Below are 22,623 nucleotides of genomic sequence, written 5' to 3'. Positions count from 1 at the left end.
AATATTCAGAGACAGAATTTACTTCAAACTCTACAAACTGTTCTAATGGTGCGTTGCTGTAAATCTGTAATCTGCTGCACTTCAGTAATACAGTAGATTACTACAGTATTTCTAGCGTAAATTCACAGCATTGTCTTACGGTGTTGGCTATGAGTTTGAGCTACGAATCTATGGAGGTGTATCAGTAGCAGCACATGCATTTGCATACAGGCATAATTGGTCCTCCATTAGGCTGCTCAGTGATATGTCACAATCAGCGTCTTTGGTAGAGATCTCTATAAGACACACGGCTGTGGCAATAGCAAAGTCTTATTACATAATTTACCGGCTGACAGCACACACAGTGTGCTCACGTCATAAAAAACTGACATACAAACCTGGAACAAACTCTACTTCTGACAAGCCAGCACAAATATACAGCTTGATCGATGCTTTACACGCCTTCGCAGCACCCACATGACACACAGGAGAGGAAGAGGCCCTCCACAGGAGCTGAACAACACGCTCCACGGTACATACTGTCAGTCATGACTACAGCTTGACAATATAATGATGAATTTTTAGGCCTTGACTAATGAAACATGAAAGGAAGCATCAGGAAGGGAGTCGAATACTGTAAAGCAGACCCTCCTGGCCTTCCACATTCAATTGTCTTATAATGTCCAAGACTAATTCATTGCCTTAGCCTTGGTGTACTCAACAAATAGGCTAATATGACAAGCACTGCGCTAACAAGGCCCTACTTCTCAATACACTGAGATGTCCGAGAACTACAAGGCTATCACAAGCACTGTGCTAACTACATGTCAACACACAGAGGTTTAGGAGAACAACAGGTCTAATAACACAATCATTGTGCTAAGTGTATCTCAATAAAGAGACTTCAGAGAGCAACTAGGCTAATATCACAAATATTACACTGACTACATCTCAATACATTGCGATTACAAAGAACGTGAGGCTAAAAAAAAACATGGTTCTTCAATGGATCTTTAGTAAAGGGAAAGGTTCTGCATAGAACAATGTATTCCATATAAAACCATTTCATGCTCAAATGGTTCTTTGCATTGTGAAATGTTTTTTTCAGACTGATGGAGAACATGTGGTACATGATTCTGTACAGAACCTTTTTGAAAATGGTTCTATACAGCCTGAGAAAAGATTCTTCTATTGTTACCAAAAGACACAAAAAGGTTGAGACATTAAGCCTTTGCATCAGCAAATCGTTTCACTAAAGAAATTCTGTACATCTTTTGCTTTTTTCTCCACAACATTAACTATCAGCTAGAACAACTCCCTTACATTGCTTAATGCCTGACCACAGGCATTACCCGTTTTAGAACTCGCTTTTCCGGGCGCGCACCAAAAACACAGGCTGCACGGACAGCTTTGTTTCAACTGAAAACCTTTCAGCTGCTGCCAACAAGCTGGAGGTCGCAACAAAATGCAGGGCCCACTGAGGCCACCTTTTCAAATTGGGTTTTGAACTTTTCTCCCCACATAGGTCAAGCTCAAAATAGGAGCACGTGTCTTTACCAAAAGGAGAAAAGCAAACCTTGAAGGACCATTTGGCTATGGCCTGCTGTCTAAATGGCATCTAGCTCCCAACTTCTCTTCTGTATATTCTGACTCAATCATGCTCTCCTACATCAGGAAATAACAGACTTTCAGCAACAACCTGAAGAAACAAAGCAGACTACGTCTCTTAAATGCCACTGATTTTTCAAGATTTCTGCGTAATTCTAACGTCAATGTGAACAAAGTCACTCAGAGAGGTCTGATGAAAGATATACCATTTTTCATAAACTCATCAGGTCAAAATTGTTCACTTGTTAACTGGAATCAACTTTCTGAAGCATTTAAAGCGTCTACAAGTTCTACAAGCTACACCACAGGAAGCTTTTACATGAAACAGGTATAAATAGGGTGCATGACACCAGAAACGTTGCTTTGGCCTAAAAGGTCTTATTTGTGTGAACACATTCGTGGCGGAGGGGCACATGCAGGGCAATCAAAAGCACAATATCACACCCACTGTAAAGAAATCCAACGCCGCAAGTTTCTCAACAATGCCCCACCTCAAGACAAACCACTCTGAATGGCTTTGTTTACATCTCAACCATTTATGCACATCTTTTGAAAAAAATCTCTGGAATCCCCATTTAATCTGTAGTCTTCAGTGATTTGGAGGACAAATCACAAGCTTGAAGTTCAAGAGAAACACACAGCCTTGGTCAACTTGAACTTTTGAAAGATACAAATAAACAGCTTGATGGAGGAAACTGACAAAGTTTTGGTGTTGGCTCATCCCTTACTGATTCATCATGTTTAATAACACAGTCATCAGTGGAAGATGAGAATGATTAAGAGCAGTGGGCTCTTGACTGTGGAACCTCAACCGATCTGGACCTTAAATTAACAGCAGGAGAACCAAACCAATCCAAATCAATCCATGTTGGATTGCTGTCCAAATCGGGCAGATGATTCAGCCACATCACTTACGGAATCCCTGATACAGGTTCAATATACCTGGATATGATGGAATTAGGGAATGGAGCCAACCCAAACTTCACTGTGCCAAACACAAACGAGCAAAGAAAGTTGAGTCTGTGCCAAAATGGAGATACCTTATGGGATTAAGGTGAATGACAGAACATCAGCAACCCACAGCTGATTGTCTTGATCTACAAGCCAGCAACATAGATTGATTACTGATGTGGCCTCCAGCCAACCTTCAGGGTTGACAGCTTAATATTGCGATCAGTCCACCGCCTGGCGAGCTCTGCCCGGTTCTTTTGCTGTAAATCGCTCGATGCATCATTACATGAGGGCATCTCTATCAAGCCCGACTTGTTGGCTCCAGCTGCTTCTGAGCCTCGCCAGCAAGGAACAGGTTAGCCCATGCCATGTCTTCAGGCTTTAACTTTCTTTAATCTTCATTCCATCGTGTGGAGCACTCGATGGATGGCCTTGAGTGCCTGCTGGAGAGCCCAATCCCAACTTTTAAAGCCCTGAAGTGGTGGACGCTGGTGGGCTGATGGCTCTAGGAACATTCCAGGCTAAAAGAGATCTGCTGCTTTCCACCACCAAACAATCCACACAACGCAAAGAGACACACACGCCGCCTAACTGCACTCAGGCACACGGGCAGATTCGCCTCGTTTCTGCCGAACTCCTGCCACTCCAAATCCCACTTTCCCCCCGCTTCGTGATAAAGAGCAGCCCGGTGAGGAAGTGTAGGGCCCGGCGTCGCCATACACAGCACGACCGACCGACCGCACAGGCAACACACCACGTATAGGAGCCCGTATAGCACCGCACAGCAGCTACCAGCACCGAGCGGAAAAGGCAGCGGAGAATAAAATGAAAACTCCGAGGCCGGAGTCGAACAACCCGCGTTCGTGCAACGACCCACGCGGGCCTGGTCAAGTTAAAACGAACTAACCTGTTTCTGAGCGGAGCACTCCGTCGGATATCGGGGCTTGAATCCGAGTTAAATCCACTATCAGTAAAACAAAGAGGCGAAATTTGCCGAACGCTTCCGAAAGAGGCCGAAGCCACCGGGCCGCGATGCACATGCGCAGAGCGCCAGGAGGGCTGGAGGACTGAATGGGAGAAGAGGGGGGGTTTACAGGGGTGATCATCTGCCTCATTCAGCCTTACACTGGTCATTTTTAAGGGGAGTCGCTACGTGGAAAGTTTGGATGAAGCATTTTGTAAGCACTCTGCTCAGGTAACGTCAGGTCCTGCTGGATCCATCAGAATACCTATTGACCACATCACGAATTAATAAATAAAATCTTAAAATGCTGTTAAATCGAGTAAATGACTGCATAAATCTATGCCAGTCAGTAAGTAAGTGATCCTGGCTGCAATTTACAGAGGTTTTGCTGGCACAACAAAAAAGCTTGTTTATTACACTAATAACCCCAGAGAGCAGGGCTAGGCTTAAAGGGCCCCTATCATAGGAAATCGATTTTTTTCTCACTTTTTAAAATACGAGCTTGATGCGCTTTGTAAACGTAGTGTCAAGCGTCAAAACGCACCAAGTGTAAATGCTAAGCTGTAAAACAGCCCTGTTTTGAGTTTGTGATGTGACGAACTCTAAGCAGCCTAGCTCCAGCAATTCACCCTGAAGATCTGAGGGGCGTTGAACCCCAGACTGCCTTCTGAATACACGGCAGCCAATCAGAATAGAGCTTATTCGCATATATCAGTCATGAAGGCGCCGTGACGAAAACAGCCTCTTTAATTTTAAAGGATGAGGAATACGGACTGTTTTTGGTGTGGAAGTAGGAAGGAAGTCCAAAACATGTCAAAATCAAATCTATACATGTATGTATGTTATATAGACTCTAGATATGTACACAATATGAGTGTATGGGATGCACTCTGAGTAGTTTATTACTAATGCACACTACTGTAATATAACACCGGAGCCTCAGGCCGCACCAAGCACGTGTATAGCCTCGGACCACTGGAGAGCACTTTGTGTCTGACAGCGTTACAGGTGGGTTTCCAGGAGAGCCGATGTCGTGTGGTGAAAAGCGTGAGTACAGCAGCGGCTCTGCGTTAGTCACGAGGGTGAGGGCGTGGTTACCTCACCCCAATCCAACTCATACTGTACTCTCTCTACCTTCCTTCTTCTGCTCGGACTGGAGGACGTACAGACTTTCGGCTCGAGACTCCAGACTCTCCGCTCTCTGGATACTGAGTCGGGCTGAAGTTGCTGGTCGGTCATGGCTCGTGAGGACACATGGTTAAGAAGAGTGCGGGAGTTGTGAGAAGTCAGGAATGCTTCCTCCTGCCGGGCCGGTCTGTGTGTGTGGGACTGGGAGTGGATTTCAACGCCCTGTTCGCTGCTCCAGGTCCAGCCTGACCCATGGAGGATGGAGCGGCCAGCAGCCAAACACCAGCTGAGCTCAGTCCAGCGCTGAGGAAAGCGGGCGAGTTCAGAGTGTACAGAAGGCGATGGTTCGTCCTGTGTGTACTCTGCCTGCTGAACTGCTCCAATTCAGTGGTAGGTCACTCGGGAATAGCTCCCGTTTTGCTCTTGGCTCGATAGGCTGGATTCAGCCCCAGAAACTCTTGTTTATTCCAGTCTTAGCGAACTCTGAAATGGTTCCATCATGAGTCCTATATCTATATAGTTCAGGCTTAAGTGGTTCTTCAGATTGACGGAGGACGCGTTGTATATGGTTCTATATAGAACCCTATACAATAGAACTATAAACAACACCTTTTCCATCAAATCCAAAGAGAACCATTTCACTGTGCAAAGAACTGTCTAAAGAGAAGCAAAACCCTTTACTAAAGAGCATAGTCTTTCTAAGTGCTGAAAATAATATAAAGTATAAAGACCGCTTTTAAAAATTTTCCTTTTCTCAGGATGTTTTACACACACATTAATATTAGTGCTACTTTATGACTAATGCCACTTTTAATGTAGTAAAATGTGTTTTCATTTAAGTGATACTTCTTTAATCCCACAACCGGGGAAATTCCACCTTCGCATTTAACCCTTCCATGCAGTGAAACACCACATACACACTAGTGAACACACGTACTAGGGGCAGTGAGCACACTTGCCCGGAGAGGTGGGCAGCCCTAACCACCGCACCTGGGGAGCAATTGGGGGTTAGGTGTCTTGCTCAAGGACACCTCAGTCATGGACTGTCAGTGCTGGGGATCGAACCAGCAACCTTCCGGTCACAGGGCCAGTTTCCTAACCTCCAGCCCACGACTGCCCAATTATACAGATCATTTTCTGTTATACACCAGCTTTTATTCTTTAAAAAAAACTCTCCAAAATATGTTCAAAATTGTTACAAATGTACTGTATTTTGGAATAAAACAAATATTGGCTTTGTCGTCCAGAGCCCTTACTGTCCACTATAACCTGATGTCCCATATTACCTGCATTCACTGTACACACTCAGAAATAAAGGTATTAAACTGTCACTGGGGCAGTACCCCTCCTGTCACTGTGGTGGTACCCTCAGGGGTACATCCCAGTACTTTTAGTCAGGGAACATAATTGTACCAGAATCCATTGACATGATATTTTCTAAGCTGTGTTGACTCCACACACCCCGTCTCATCTCCAGGCTTTTTATTTTAATGTTCTGAGTTAAAACATTTGTTTATGAAAAGGTACAAATTTCTACTTTTCCACTAGTAAAAACTCATGTAAGGTACATCATTGGACCTTAAAACCACTGTTGCACCTTTGAGGGTACACGTTGTTTATACCTTGATGAATGAATCATGTACCTGCATAGTATGTTTATTTCTAACAGTGTAGGCTTGAGCTGAAAGAATCAGAGGAGTTCACAGGAGTTTAAATGGCCATTTGTGAGCTGTTTTTCAGCTTTCGGACAAAGAACCAGTTCAATCTGTGCACCTCTTATCACACCAACTGGACCACAAAGGGTTCAAACTAACATTATTGGCCACAAATGACCTGAGTGTAAATGTTTACAGAACAAGTAGCAGCTATTGCTGGTGTTCCCATCATACAGTCTTAATGTGCATGTGCTATTGTTAGTCTAGTATAGTAAGTTTATTGTTTTATTGCATTTTTAGTGTTAAGTTTGCTCCTACTTCAAATGTATTATATGGATTTGGCTTAATGTATCTTTTACCATCTGAGGATATTCAGACTATCCAAATATCCACTATAGCTTTATCCCTAGTAAGATTTTATGATATGTCTTTTAAGCCATTAAAATATGCTGCCTATAGTCTTGTGTAGGGAGCCACCTATAAATATACGTTACAGCAGGACATTTTGACAGGATCCAGAGGTCGTTACCATTCCAAAGTATAGAAAACACCAGCAAAGCACTCTGATCAGCACTTTTCATTCCTCTGTACACATTGGATAACCTCTGTGTCTCTGTACATGAGAGTACACAGTCTAGTCATTATTGTGGAATTGCACATTATGCACTTAATCACTTCAAAACAGTAGTCTGGCTAAAAGACAAACTGCTATTCAACCAAACACTCCAAATGCCAATCCTGTGGGCCAGCAGCACTGCTGACTCACGTTTTTAGCTAATTCCAAAGCCTTTCATGCCTGAGATCAGGGTAAATACTGTGCTGTGCATTGCTGTGGTCCTCATCCCCTCAGCTTGACACCCCTAGGGTTAACAAATTGCCCATCTCTGTTCTACTAAGTGCTATATCAGACACATCTGAAAATGCCTTCTCTGGGACCCTGTACCAACAGGCCTTGATGGGTAATCAATATATATTGATCAAATACACCACTGTAATATAAAATCAATTTAGTTGCAGACAGATATGTACATTGATCCTGATATGTTAGTCTTGCACAACATCATATGTTTCTAATAATTAGCAGGCTTCTAGGGAGCTGTAAATAAAAATGAAAAAGTTTAAAATGTATCCTGAATAATGTACAGAGCTGTAGACGATTCTAAAATAACTCACAGTGATAATTTTGTTTGTAAAACAACAAAAATGGTTAAATATGTATGTACATATGTACTGTATGTCTAATATACACTCACTAGGCATGTTATTAGGTACAAATACCATGTATGTACCCTCACTCACTTTGTCATTCTACAGTTTCTGATTGTAGTTATTCTTTTCTATAATTTGTTTGTTGTATAAGTCTACTTTACACTATTCATCAATTAACAAGGCTTCTTCAGAGTAGATCACCACTGACCCAAATAACAGCTGCTCAGTGGTGGTCCTGTGGGGGTTCTGACCATTGAAGAACTGGTTAAAAGGGGCTAATAAATTACAGAGACATGGCAGAGGTAAACCTGTCGGTGTAGAATTGCAGAACCTATATGATAAGTAGATCTAATAAGGTAAGTACTGAATGTGAATACGAAGTAAGTGTAGCTATTATATATATACAGTTGTGTGCAAAAGTGTTATTGATTTTGTAAGCAGAAATGATGAATGAAAGGATAAATGCGTCCCGTTGTAGTAGGATGTGGGTAGTTGATGCCTTGTAAGTCATCCCTGAGAGCCCTCTGAGGGGACGCTTTAAGGGAAGTGTGTAAATCAAGTCATCTCAGTAGCTCACCAGACCATCACATGAGCTGTTTATAGGTTCTGATGTGAGATATGAGAAGTGTTAGTGGAGAAGTGGTGTTTAACTGAGGTTCTGAAAGAGCACAGCAAAGTTTAGTCTTCATCCTGTTCCTCTAATAGTAATTCGCTGATGACTCTGCACTGATGTGTCCCTGGAGTCCCTTCTCTTAATGTCTTTTTTATCAACAAAGTTTCTTTAGTGTTAAATATGATTAGTACCTTACCATCAGGTGTCAAATACTATTAATATATGTCTGTAAGGTATGATTTGCTCTGAGATATAGCAGAATATTCTGCTGCAGTCATTATCTGAATTAACTCTGTTTAACCCCTTAAACTGTAGGGCCCTCTGGTAATCCCAGAGTTCAGCTCCTCAGGCTAATGACCTCATCTTACATATTTGTTTCATAGTAGTCACTGAATGCTTGTTGCACAATAAGCCTTACGGGAGATTTTTCAAAATTTCTGCGTAGTTCAGTTGTTGAGATATAAAGAAAGTCATTCAGAGTAGTTTAATGTGAATTGGTGCATTGCAGTCATGGATTTCTTTACAGTAGTGGTAAGAGGAACCAGGGGTTGCCATGTCTATACCACAAATATAACCTCTGTATTTAGTATCCCAAACCACCAGAGGACCCACAATAAAGGTGCCTTGCGAGTTTATTTTAATGTGACATTGATGATGGAAAAATAGTGGTTAATCTGAAAAAATATGTTTTCTTTGGGGACTATTTTGCCTCACAACTCTTGACATGTACCCCTCCACCATGAATTTTTGTAAAAAAAAAAAATTAAAGTGTTTTAGGCCAAAACTTCATCTAAGAACTATTGTAAAACAAAGTCCCAGGCATCAAGCAGTGTATATATATATAACCACTTCATTTAATAACTTTCTGTGAGGGAGCTTTTAGAAGCATTAAACTCTTCAGACATCTGGATTATGTCACCACCACTGTGATCAATACTGACCCAGTGAGTTTTTATAGAACACAGCATTTCACATCGAAACACTCTGAATGACTTTCTTTACATTGTAACAATTTAATTATGCACAAATGTAAAAAAAATGTGAAAAAACTTTAAATGCCTTAATATTTATACCTTGTAAATCTAGAATTCAAACAAAAGTAAAACCTTGTTAAAAAGCATTACTATAATTAACTCATTGAAAAAAGAGACAGAGCAGTACAGAAGTGCAGTAATAAAGGCAAATGTCCGTTTGCATGTTGGCTGTGAAGTGAATGAGTGAAAAGTGTTTGCAGTGTGAGTGATGGTACGGCTGAACAGTGGTGCCATTGTGAAATCGTGTCAGCTGACCAGACTCCTTCACTTGGCTGCAGAAATTAAATATTTTGGAATGTTAACAAAAGCTATTGTTGTGTGAGTTCTTGTGCAGCACTACCACTGAACTATTCTATTGCTCATAATGCGTCAGATCTAAAAAAGTGAGCAGTGTCAGGTCATGTGAGTGTGACTTGTGCTTTTCTAGTTTCACATTGTGCTGTAGGGAACTGAGACTTTGACTTCCATACTTCTTTTGTCCTAACTCGGGCATGTCAAATTAGGTTCCTTGCAGACCACAGCTCTGCAGAGATTAGCGTTTTCTCTGAATTCACTTCATGAAGGCTTTTCCAATTACCTGCTAAGTTGAATAAGGAGTGTGTAATGAGGCAGATTGCTGAAGTCTGCAGTGCTGTGGCCCGCAAGGACTGGAGTCTGATTTCATGACTAGTGGCTTAGGCTGAACAATGTTGTTTGGAAAAAGTTGCATTGTGATATTTTCTGTTACGGTAATTGCATAATTTGAAAAACAAAAAATATTGGTAAAACACTCACTACTCACTCAGAATTTTCACTTAAAAAATTTAAAAGAATATGTTTAGAAAGAATGAATCCCATAAATGACTATTTCTGCCGTTCAGTCTACTTTTCTTTGTTAATGACATGATTTCTTAGTGCTGTTGTTGCATCTATTTGACATGGAAAAAACTTGTTCTAACAAAGGTTCTAACAAAATTTCATAATTTTTATTTTGGTTAAGCAACACATGAACAGAATATACAAAAGTCAAAGATCCCCTTTCATTTAATTTTTTTCTATTCAAAACAGCCATTAAATGCGAGTTATTTATTTTTCAGAGGATATTACACAGTGAATACATTACATAATGAGGAGGAAAGTCAAAGGAAAAACAGGAATTTCCAAAACTAGAGTTAATTTTTTTAGATGATACAGAGGAAATGTGCCAACCTAGCAAGACCTGGTAGACCAGTACTTAAGGCTTTCATCTTTGAGAGAGAGGAGAAAATCAAGCTCCACTCTTGCTTCAGACCTAAGAACATCCACACGTGTTTCTGTCCATCCTTCCATGTGTAGCTGTTAAAATGCCCTCACTGAGAAAAACAAACAAACAAAAAAAGAACATTTGCGAATCAAACAAAGGAATAATTAGCAAATTAAACAAAAGAGCAACTGATGTTCTCAGAACAATGGACTGACCAACCCAGAGTCCAGACATCAGCTTTAGTAAATGCATTTGGGATGACTTGGAACCAGCTTCTAAGAATTTAGGAGGTGTGGATGATTTTTTTTTTGAAAAACCGAAAGCCTTCTGAAAACAATGGAAGCTGTAACAAAGGTAGAAATAAAGGGAGGCCACACTAAACACTGAAAAAATTTCATATTTACTTGTTGAGGCTTCTGTGTAATTTTCTTTTATAGACATGTTTTCTGACTTTTTCCAGATGCTGAAAAATTAATAACTTGTACTTAGCTGTTTTGACTGGAAGTGAAGTGAATTAAGTGAATGTAGAGTGGCTTCAAATATTTTATACTGTACTTCACAGTTTTCAGCCTTTTATTGTTGGTCTCAATAAACACAACTGTAAGCATTTACTGATCTGAATTCACTCTCACTGAACTTGCAAGTTCACTCGCAATGATCACAGTGCATCCAAGTATAAAGGCAGCATGGTGCTTCTTTAATATATTGATAAGAAACATGGTAACATGCAGTCTCAGATCCTGTGCTTTTTAAAGGCTTAAATGGTCTGAATGTATAGGTTAAGATAGGGTTAAGGCAGTAGTCAACATCTGATAGTGTTTATCAGGAGTGTGTGTGATAGTACAGGTAAACAGTAGACCCACTGTCTGATTCATTCAACCCTAACCAATGGGGTTAGAGCTGCACATTATGGACAAAGTCCTGTACCAAAATACCATATTACCATGTAGTTGTATTTACATAGCTACATACTGTAATAAATTGCAATATATCGTCCAGTATATTTAAAACAAATTACTGAACATGCTGTTACATGGGTTATTTTTGAGCAGAATTATTTGTTTGTTTGAATGCCTTGATTCTTCCAGGAGCATCTGTGATTGATTAAGATGAAAACGTTCTGTGTTTGACTTATTGCACACTGCAGTATGAGCATGGCAAAAGCTGATGTTGGGATAACAATTAGGGAGGCATGGGTAGCGCTGTCGCCTCACAGCAAGGAGGGCCTGGGTTCGATTCCCCGGCCAGGCGAACAGGGTCCTCTCTGTGTGGAGTTAGGGTTAGGGTTAGGTTCTCCCTGTTTCTGCGTGGGTTTCCTCCGGATTCTCCGGTTTCCTCCCACAGTCCAAAGACATGCAGTCAGGCCAATTGGACGTGCTAAATTGCACCTAGGTGTGAGTGTGGCTAACTGTCTGTCTGCCCTGCGATGGACTGGCGACCTGTCCAGGGTGTATCCTGCCTTCCGCCTGATCCCCGCTCGGGGATAGGCTCCTGCACCCCCCCGCGACCCTGACGGTGAAGCGGCTTAAAAAATGGATGGGATAACAATGAACAAATGATACATTGTGCAGCGCTATTGGTAGTATATTTCAATAGTGTAGGACATTATGTACACAATAGATTAACTCACCTTTTGCCCCAAACTTACCTTTGGGGCAGTCGTGGGCTGGAGGTTAGGGAACAGGCCCTGTGACCGGAAGGTTGCCTCCCCGGGCAAGTGTGCTCACTGCCCCCTAGTGTGTGTGTGCTCACTAGTGTGTATGTGGTGTTTCACTTCACGGATGGGTTAAATGTGGAGGTGGAATTTCCCCATTTCCCCATAACTTAACACTCACAATGGTAGTGTGTGTTTTTTCTGACATGTTACACATTCATTACACATTCACATTACAGACAATCATAGGAAATAGACAGTATTGTGTTTAATTGTGTGATAAACTATATGATGCTGAAAGACTGACTGCTGTATCATGTGCGTTTTTCTCTGTAGCAATGGCTGACCTTTGCTCCTGTGGCGGATCAAACAGCAGAGGACCTGCAAGTGTCTCTGGATGAGGTCAACTGGCTCTCTGTCGTCTACATGGTGGTGGCCATCCCTATCAGCTTCATCACCACATGGATGCTGGATACACTGGGATTGCGGCTAACTGTAGGTAGAATAACAGTAACCTGCATCCAACAGTTTAAATGTATAGCAGTTACATTTGTGTTTATATACACAGCATCCGGTTTGACATTACGTGGGTTCAAACTTCCTTACCAAAGTACTGTTATTGTGCTGAGATCTTATTCCATCAGAGAGATATTAATGGTAAGAAGTGTATACATATCTTAAATGATCTTCCCCATGTTGACCGAGGGCTTAAGGATGTTTGTTCTGCTTGCGACTAAATACTTATAACCCAGACAAACAGAAAGTTGTAGATGACCAATTAATAATTCCTAAAGACTCAGCTGTAATGAGAAAGAGAATATAGTTCTGTCAAAAACTGTTTATTTAGAGATTCAGAAAATGTGCACTAGGACACGTACAGTGGATTTCTGCGATGTGGAGTAATGCTTTGTGGACTGATGAGTGTAAATTTGTAATTGAGATTACTATAATTGTGAAAAGCAGAAATTGCAGCCAACCTCTGAGACTGAACTGTAGAGATGTGAAAAAATATCCCTGCAGATTTCTTTGAAAAACTGAAAGCAAGTCTCCATAAAAGAATGAAAGCTATAATAAAGGAAAAGATTGGATAACAGTGAATAATGAAAAATCTGATATTATATTTAGCTGTTGGGGCATCTGCCTGATTTTCTATTAAATATATGTTTCTCCGGAATTCCCAAAATTAATAACTTAATTGTACTTACTGGCAGTTTTTACTGTAAATTAAATAAACAGTTCGTCTCTCACTTTTGCACAGTACTGTATATTGTAAGTCAAAAAGTCCAGTGATGGTAGGTCCCTACCTGGATCAAAAAAATTGGGTCAAAAACCTTTATGAAATTTTGAAAACCTAATGAACTTTTGGTGAAGTCTGTTCTTCTCTGCCCCCTGAACCTGTGTATCCTGGTTTAATCAGATGATCCTGGGCTCCTGGCTCAACATGGCTGGTAGTGCACTGCGGGTGGTCGGAGTGCTCAGCTATGTCCCAGAGTGGTCCATGTTCCCTGTGGTCATGGCAGGGCAGTCTCTGTGTGCTCTGGCCCAGCCTCTGGTTATCTTCTCCCCCACCAAACTGGCAGCACTCTGGTTTCCTGAGCACCAGCGTGCTACAGCTAACATGATCGCCTCAATGTGTGAGTCAGTCATCAGCAGTTCAGTCAGTGTCCTGGAAAAGTCAGGTATGAAGTAAAACGTCACAACTAATAGCAATATTTCTTTTCCAGCAAATCCCCTTGGACTGCTGATTGCTAATGTCTTCTCTCCCATGATCATTAGCAACACCAACAGTCTTCTTACACTGGTAAGATAGAAATGAACTGACATTAATGTCTGAGTTTCTGTGACTTACTGTATGTTCCATACGCTGATACACTCTGTCACTGTTGCAGCTCATCATATACGCTACACCTGCCGCCGTAGTCTGTTTCCTAGCAACAGTGGGGATCCGGGAGGGTGTTCCCCCAACGCCCCCCTCTGCCAGTGCAGAGACCTCCAGCTCAGAACCTTTCATACAAGGCATTAAACTGGTACTGAACACACACACTCAAGTAGATATTAATAAATGACTTTGCGCTTTTTGAGTGTAGCAAAAACTTCTTCTTCTTCTTCTTCTTCTTACTCAAAATGTCCAAGGTTTGCTTCTTTAGTTTAGCTTCAGTTTTGCTATGAAACCTAAATAGCCACCAAGTAGTGTTGCAGTAAATGACACAACAAAGTAATTCTGTTCTATTACAAATGTAAAGGTAGTTACTTTATTTATTACTTCCTGCATTACATTACATTACTTCTGCATTACTCCATAGTCAAACTTCGAAAGTTTGGGTGCCCCTGGGTCAAATTACATGTATTGTTGATTTTCTAAGTGAGGAGAAGTTTACGCATCCTCTACAGAGAACACATCTCTGCACACTTTAATGCAGTTACTGTTCGCTGCATTTAAAATATTGAGGACAAAATAAAACTAGAATATAAAAATAGAATGTGGCCTGCGCAAAAGTTATAGTTTATGATTTCCTTTGTACACTCAAAGCAAATACATAGACATTGTGTAGAAAAAAGCTGTATTTAAGTTTGTTAACTTATTATAACTTGTAACAGAAAATCAACAAAATATGTCATTTGACTTGGGGTCTCTAAACTTTTGTGTATTGGTCGATGACAAATAAGGACATCAAAAAGGACATGATGTGCATTTTATATCTGTACATATATTTGTATTTATATCTATGAGCATACAGACTGTTTTTATATCTTAAATATAGTTTGATGAAAGCTTTAATTTCCTATTTGAGTTTTTAAAACTGTGCTGGTCTAGTTGCATGGTTGGACTTACTGATTTTGCCTTTCAGGATTTTATTCAGAAAGAATCACGGTAAACTTTATTTAAAAGGCCTGTCTCTGTCCCTGCCTTTAAACAAGACACAGACAATTTTGCATGAATAAAATAGTAAACTTGGTAAATGCTGTTTTAAAGTCTACGAAACTACCTCCTCTAGATTATGCATCAACAGACAATTTAAATGCACTGTGCATCACTGTTGCTCTCTGAGAGACATATGAGTAATGGACTAATGCAAGTTACACTACTTTCTTACAGAAAAAAGGTAGTTATGTTACTTTTACCGTATCATTCCCCACACTGCTTACAAGTAATATAAGCTTATGACTGTCTTGCAGGTTTCATGCCTAAATTGTGCATGACATGCAGTTATTTATTTTTTAAAAATTATAAAATGTTTCTATTTTTGGAGAAAACTGTATGTCATACAGTGTTAGAAGCCACATAGGCAAGTATATGTGATGTTACTCTCTGCAGTCTGAAGCAAGAATCTGATGATTTTGCTTATGTGCTAAATGTTGGGGTATAGACTTCCATTATTTGTTAGCTACATTAGCCTCGTAGCTCCCGTGCAAAACTGAAGAAGCACCATTCAGGCATTAAACATATCGTGACTCAATAACTACGTTTGGAATTAGAAAATTAGATTTTTAAACAAACCCTTGCTTTAAGTTACTGAACTGAAGAGGTGCTTTGTTTCTGTTTCGCAGCTGATGAAGAATAAGGCCTATCTAATCCTGCTACTGTGTTTCGGCTCAGGCATCGCCATCTTCACCTGTTTCTCCACACTGCTGGAGCAGATGCTCTGTGTCAAAGGCTACTCGAGCGTAAGTAAACAACACAAGCTAGAAATGGCACTGAGGTATCAGGTCGATATCAGCAGACAATGCTGCATCAGATATTTGAAGGAAAATGAGTGAATCTGTAACAAATCTGTAGTGAGATTGTGTGGTGTGAATTTAGGTGTGTAGTTCATCCTGTGGGGTAGTAGAGTGACTGAGTAGTTGGAGCGCGATAGTCCATTTTTAGATGCTCATCTTAAGTAAAGTTCTTCAACTACAAAAAACTCAGCTGGAAATATTGGATCTAAATATCAGTCAGTACTGAAGGTTTTAGTATCGGTATCATGCCATCTCTAACAAAAACACCAAGTAATTGTCCCAAACATTAAAAAAAAAATTTTTTTAAACATCAGACATACAGACATTTAAAAAAATACTGTACAATCACAGAAGATAAAAACCCTACACCCTATAACCATTTACAATTTATGTGTATTTAAACATTTGGTTTTTTTTCCAATATGTTATTTAGACAATAAACAGGAATGGTAGAGTAAGATGTGCAGAAGCCTGTTCTCTGTAGAGGATGTGTTAACTTATTTTCACAAAAACATGGAATTTGACCAGGTGCACCCATGTTTTGGCACACAACTAATCTGTTTGTTTTTTTAAGAAAAAATAGTGGATGATGAAGTGCAAACAGGTCTGGCTTGGCAGACTGTTTCACATATTTCATGTCTTCATATGTTTAACAATAAATCTTGGCCAGTCTTGCGTTACAATGAAGCGAGTGGATGATCTTAAACGGTATTGATCCAAGCTGGGCACAGAGAGCCGTGCCTCTTAGTCTGTGATTTATTCCAGATTTGACGTTTCTACACCTAATTCCTCTTCACAGTCTGACTGAATCTTATCAAGTGTTCTATTTGTGAGGTACTGTGTGTGTGTGTGTGTGTGTGTGTGTGTGTGTGTGTGTGTGTGTGTATGTATGTGTGTGTATATATATATATATATATATATATATATATATATATATATATATATATATATATATATATATATATATATATATATATATATATATATATATATATATATATATATATATATATATATATAGGGCGGCACGGTGGCGTGGTGGGTAGCGCTGTCGCCTCACAGCAAGGAGGGTCTGGGTTCGATTCCCCGGCCGGGTCACCGGGGTCCTCTCTGTGTGGAGTTTGCATGTTCTCCCCGTGTCTGCGTGGGTTTCCTCCGGGTTCTCCGGTTTCCTCCCACAGTCCAAAGACATGCAGTCAGGCCAATTGGGTGTGCTAAATTGTCCCTAGGTGTGAGTGTGTGAGTGACTGTCTGTGTCTGTCTGTCTGCCCTGCGATGGACTGGCGACCTGTCCAGGGTGTATCCTGCCTTCCGCCCGAAGACCGCTGGGATAGGCTCCAGCTCCCCCCCGCGACCCTGACGGAGAAGCGGCTTGGAAAATGGATGGATGGATGGATATATATATATATATATATACACTGTATATTTGAAGATGTACTCTTTAGTTAGAAGGAAATATTTTGACTTGAAACCTGATCTAGACTGTAGAATAGGAAAAATAGGTCTTTGAATATGAGTAAAGTGACATATTTGAAACTATCTAAATAAGTTAGGGTTTGGCAACAGAGGAAGTCCTGTCAGTATAGAGGTGACTAATCTGTGCCTTTGTGCAAATACAGGATGTAGTTTATCTCAAAAACCAAGATCATTTTCAAGTGTAGGACCATGTGAAGGCTCCCGAGTGGTGCAGCCGTCTAAGCGTTGGCCCTATTACCAGGAGATCACAAGTTCAATCCCTGGTGATGCTACAGCCATCTGTAGCCAGGAGTCCAAGAGAGCACAATTGGCCTCGCTCTCTCTGGGTGGGTAGATGGCCCCCCTTCTCCCCCCATCACTCAACGCGATACTTGTCAGTGCAGGCGTCTGTTAGCTGACGTAACAGATCTGGTGGTTGGTGCTTTCCTCTGAGCGCGTTCAGCTGTCCTTTGACGCTGCGTGATTATTTGATGATTATTTGTCATTTTCTACATGCAGTGTGACTTTGAAGCTAAAGTGTCTGTGGATTATATTTTATAAAATCTCAGATTTTGATCATTTTATGAGTGGTGTTACAACTAGATTGATGTTTTTAATACATGTGACTATGTTTTGTACTTGTATTACACATCAACACTCCTATGCCCATTTGCCCCAGCAGTGGTAGAATGACCTATAAGATGAACTGTGATGATAACTGAAGTGAACTAAGTGAACTGTGTGATGATAACTGAATAAGATTGTAGTAATTGCTTAATGATGCATGTACGAACTGTACTGATATGAACTTCTGCTTGTTTGACTGGCAGGATTTCGCCGGACTGTGTGGAGCTCTCTTCATCGTGTTCGGGGTGATCGGTGCCGGCCTTCTTGGCCTTTTTGTGGACAAGACAAAGAAGTTCACAGAGGCCACCAAAATAAACATGTGCCTTACGTCTCTGACATGCTCTGTGTTTGCAGTGGTGAGTGAAATAATGAGACGCTCTTCAGACAAGGATGTCCAGTCATTTTAGCATGGACAACAACCAAAAGAAAATCTCTGTGAAACTGTCTACACTGTCTGCGTAAATCCAGGTTTTTGTCTGTCAGCCCTGTTTTAGGTGCTCTGTATTTCACATCTGTATTTCTGTCTTCTACCAGGTTTCGCAGATGCGGGAGCAGAAAGCTTTAGTCTGTGCAGTTTGTGCTCTCTTTGGCTTATTTGGATTCGCCATTTATCCAGTTGCCATGGAGTTGTCTGTAGAATGCTCCTATCCAGTCGGAGAGGCAACATCAGCTGGTCTGATCTTTATTTCAGGGTATGTCATATTAGGGTGGACGATATGGAAAAAAATGATCACAATACTTCAGACATTTCCATATGACTGTGCAGTTAGTTAGTGCTCTGTAAGCACTGACAATATAAACAGTATGTTAAGAAAAACATATTGTGAAGCAACATGATGTAATTTATTATAATACTGATATATACTGTCATATTACCCACCACTATGTCATATACTTTAAACATAATACAATATCTTGTTTTACTTGAAATGGTAACTCTATAAATGAGGAAAACATTTTATTCTGGGTAATTCTGGATTGTTTTTGTTAGTCCATTCACCATAAAATGTTCAAATAATGTAAAGGAAATGGCAGCTAGCTTTTGCAGATTGAGTTGAGGTTTTAATATGACAGCGCATATGCAGAACTTTATCTAGTTTATAGTCTTCACTCTTTATAAAGCTATCGCTCCTTCTGTGAATTCATTAGGCAGATCCAGTCCATCATCTACATTGTGCTACTGCAGGCTCTAACAAAGAGGATGGCAGGTTCGCCGATCTCCTTGTGTGCTACTGGTGGTGATGCCAACTTAAGCTGGAAGGGTGAGTGCACAACACATACACACACACATTATATATATTACTATACATTATATAGTAGTGTGCAAAGGTTTTAGGCATCTATGCAAATTTTTAAACAATTTACCTCAGCAGTGAGTTTATCACAAAATACATTAGAATAAAGTCATATTCATAATTCAAATAAACATAAAAACAAAAAGTAACAAGAATTTCTTGGGTTCCTTGACACCTTCACAGCCACCACAGAGACTTGTTAATATAATCGCTTACATCATGAGCACAATTTAATGAAGCACTGATTGGTCAAACCAGGAGTTGCGTTTTATCTACATATAATACCGGGCTTCCTCAAGGAGAGGTTTGAACATGGTTAAACAATATACAGTCACTGGCCACTTTATTACACCTGTTCAATTGCTTGTCAACACAAATAGCTAACCAGCCAATCACATGGCCACAACTCAAGACAACTTGCTGAAGTGCAGACCGAGCATCAGAATGAGGAAGAAAGGTCATTTAAGTGACTTTGAACATGGCATGGTTGTTGGTGCCAGACGGGCTGGTCTGAGTATTTCAGAAACTGCTGATCTACTGGGATTTTCACACACAACCAGTGAGCAGCAGTTGTGTGGATGAAAATGCCTGGTTGATGTGAGAGGTCAGAGGAGAATGGGCAGACTGGTTTGAGATGATAGAAAGGCAACAGTAACTCAAAAAACCACTTGTTACAACCAAGAAATGCAGAATACCATCTCTGAACGCACAACACGTCGAACCTTGAAGAAGATGGGCTACAGCAAAAGTGGGTCCAACCTTTTACTGGCGTGTACCTAATAAAGTGGCCTGTGTGTCAAGATTTTGCACAGTACTGTGTATGTATGTATGTATGTGTCAGGCTTTGCAGGAACGGGGCTACTTTCAAGTAAAGGCTATGAGCAAAAACACAAGGTGTGAAAACCTTGCAGCGGTTGAGTGTGAATATAATTTGACAAACAGTGCAAATCACATACTTTCTAGTGTAAGTCTTAGAAAGCAATTATCAGTGTGTTACTTTCAGTACCGCCTCAACAAACCACGCATGACTGGATATCACAGCTCGATTGGAGCCAGTTACCTAAGCAGTGGTTCAGGAAGTAAGCTGAAAGTGAAACTCCTAACTCCCATGTTAAATAAAAGTACCTCAGCATAATTGACCCAAAGCAGACTCAGATCCACCAACCCCACCCTCCACTCATTTGTATGTGCTCATATTAGCATATGAAAGGTAAAAAGAATCACACCTCAGCCATTCACTATGAAAGCTACTTACATGCAAGCCCAGCTGTGGTAGTTTTGCTAAAATATTCTGATCACACAGATTTTTCTTTTCCCCACATTTCATCAAGCCAAGATGTGTTAGTTAGGAGTTGTGAGGATAAAGGTCCTGTTACATAAGAATATACCAGGCTCTTCAGACAGTTCCGGTCTATTTTAGTTCCCTCTTCCACAAACAGTGTGCACATTTCAGCCAGAGATGGCATGTGCAGCATTTCACCTGCTCTTCCAAACTGAGAACTCATGATTTTGCTGGTCAGCTAAACCATCCCAGCATTTCAAGATGTCTCACAAAAACACCCTACAGTTGTCATCCTGGAATGTCAATGTTCTGCTCAGGCACAATGCACAAAGTTTAGTGGATGAGTGGGCTGAAATGGACAGGAGCTCAAAAAACAGGGGAGCACAACTCCTGTCCTGGAGGGCCGGTGTTAAGCACAATTTGTTGATTCTTCTGATCAAACACACCTGATCTATTTATCTGTTAATTGCCACATTTAGTGGGTGTTTGAATAGGGAAACTACCCAGGTGTGCTGGACACTTTTTAAACAGGCCACCTACTTTTGTCCATTTATATAGACTGAAGTATATCATTTGATATAAAAACCACATAATAACCCTTGTGGCTCTTGTAGAAAAATAAAGAAGCAAACTTTGTAATATCATGATTGGTCAATTTTTGGTCACTTTTAAAATGCTAAGTAAACATGGCATAATCCATTCACCAATCTTTTTATCTATAAGAGCAGTAACTGCATCACTTTCACTTGTTCCTCTGAGAAATATGAGACACTGTGAGTACAACAGCAGTGGAGAGGGAGAAAGGGAACAGGCCACGATGGAGAGTTCCGCTGTGCCTTACTTGGCCGAACACTTGATAACAGTAGTATTGGGCTGAGTTCCAGTCACTGATCTGCCTCGTCACGATTTCTCTCTTCATCTCTACCTACATGTGCACAGTGCCGGTGCTCGTGATGGCAGGGCTGTGCTGTGTGGGTTCCTGCTGCTTCGTGATCTTCTTCCACACCGAGTACCGACGACTCCATGCAGAGGCCGACGCAGCCGCAGACGCCTCAGCACAGACGGGGTCAGAGCGCACACAGAGATGAGACACAGACGCTGCTAACGCATAGAGATTTGACCTCGGACACAAAGCCACTGGACAAACAGCAATACAGACCTCTGAGTCACTGTGTACTGTAATGATGCTTTTTGAAAAATTCTTTTTATGTCCCTGCTTGGCATTTAAAACATGCAGTAGTATCATGTTTACAGCCTGTTCTGGTTTTCACTTGTATATTATGTTCTTATTTTAGTTATTGTTACTAATTATTTACAAACGAAGGCCTCAACATTCCAAGAGATATGTTAATGTGCTGTAAATCTTTAATTGTAACACTTTTGTAAACTAACATTTTAAATAACTTATTTTTTGAGCAATTTAAATAATAATAATAATAATAATAGGAAAATACTGATTCTGAACCAGCCCTGCTAAGCTTTGTAATGCCATTTACACACCAGCATTTTTGTGCAATGATATACATTAGGGTACATTATCAATTTATGCTGCTTCTCTCTTTAGTCATTCCACAGGCAGCACTACCCATATACCTAAAAGAAATTACAATCCTGGTACTGCATGAGCAACATATCCAATAAAATCTACAGGCATGTATAAGCCAAGTTTCAAATGTGTAACAATGTTGAAGCTGGATTACTAGCTGTAAAAGTAATTGTGATATCCACTCAGTCACTTAATTATGCACTATTCTTTTAAAGACACACTAGTTCTGCATCTAATCATTCTATTGATTTATAAGAATTGACAACAAATGTGATACTTGTACAATATATCAATGAGTTTGTTCCAAAGATAGATTTGTTTTTAGAACTAACTTCATTAAAAATAAATTAGCTGTCACAGTAGTTTGTTTTTCTGATTTTTTTCTTTTTAAATCCATTCACAATCCATACCAATATTCATCGCTCACTAAAATATCTTCAAAACCACCGACACCTGCTGGTCAAACATAAGTACTACTATTTTGTTGTTAACGACAGGTTTAAATTGGCGTATTGTGTACTTGGCAATCCATAGTGCTGCAGGTTGAGTATTTCTTCATTTAGCACACCTGATTCAGCTCATCTACTGACCATGAACCTGAGCTGGACCAGGTGGGTTAGAGGAGGGAATAATGAAACCAGAGTGCTATAAGGTAACCAGGAGAATTCAAATCAACCCTCT

At 40.5% G+C, this 22,623-nt stretch overlaps 2 protein-coding genes across 3 annotated transcripts in view; one reads left to right on the top strand and one right to left on the bottom strand.

Annotated features, from left to right (window-relative positions):
* The window catches only part of LOC108443938 (polycomb group RING finger protein 3), a 48,013-nt gene extending 44,440 nt beyond the window's left edge, over window positions 1-3,573 (bottom strand). For both annotated transcript variants that reach the window (XM_017724862.2, XM_037543040.1), the window contains exon 1: window positions 3,446-3,573. The gene's annotated coding sequence lies outside the window, so the exon portion shown is untranslated. The remainder of the gene's footprint in view (window positions 1-3,445) is intronic.
* Window positions 3,574-4,577: 1,004 nt separating this feature from the next.
* slc49a3 (solute carrier family 49 member 3) lies at window positions 4,578-22,304 on the top strand. The gene is made up of 10 exons (XM_017724861.2): window positions 4,578-5,020; window positions 12,354-12,512; window positions 13,435-13,651; window positions 13,742-13,818; window positions 13,907-14,044; window positions 15,567-15,683; window positions 18,023-18,175; window positions 18,354-18,511; window positions 18,969-19,081; window positions 21,336-22,304. The coding sequence occupies exons 1-10, from the start codon at window positions 4,883-4,885 to the stop codon at window positions 21,482-21,484; spliced, it is 1,419 nt and encodes a 472-aa protein (XP_017580350.1). The 5' UTR covers window positions 4,578-4,882; the 3' UTR covers window positions 21,485-22,304.
* The last annotated feature ends 319 nt before the right edge of the window (window positions 22,305-22,623 follow it).

This window comes from Pygocentrus nattereri, chromosome 11 (genome assembly GCF_015220715.1).
Source record: "Pygocentrus nattereri isolate fPygNat1 chromosome 11, fPygNat1.pri, whole genome shotgun sequence".
NCBI classification, from domain to species: Eukaryota; Metazoa; Chordata; class Actinopteri; order Characiformes; family Serrasalmidae; genus Pygocentrus; species Pygocentrus nattereri.
The sequence above is the reverse complement of the archived record's forward strand: the minus strand, read 5'-3'. Positions and strand labels throughout refer to the sequence as shown.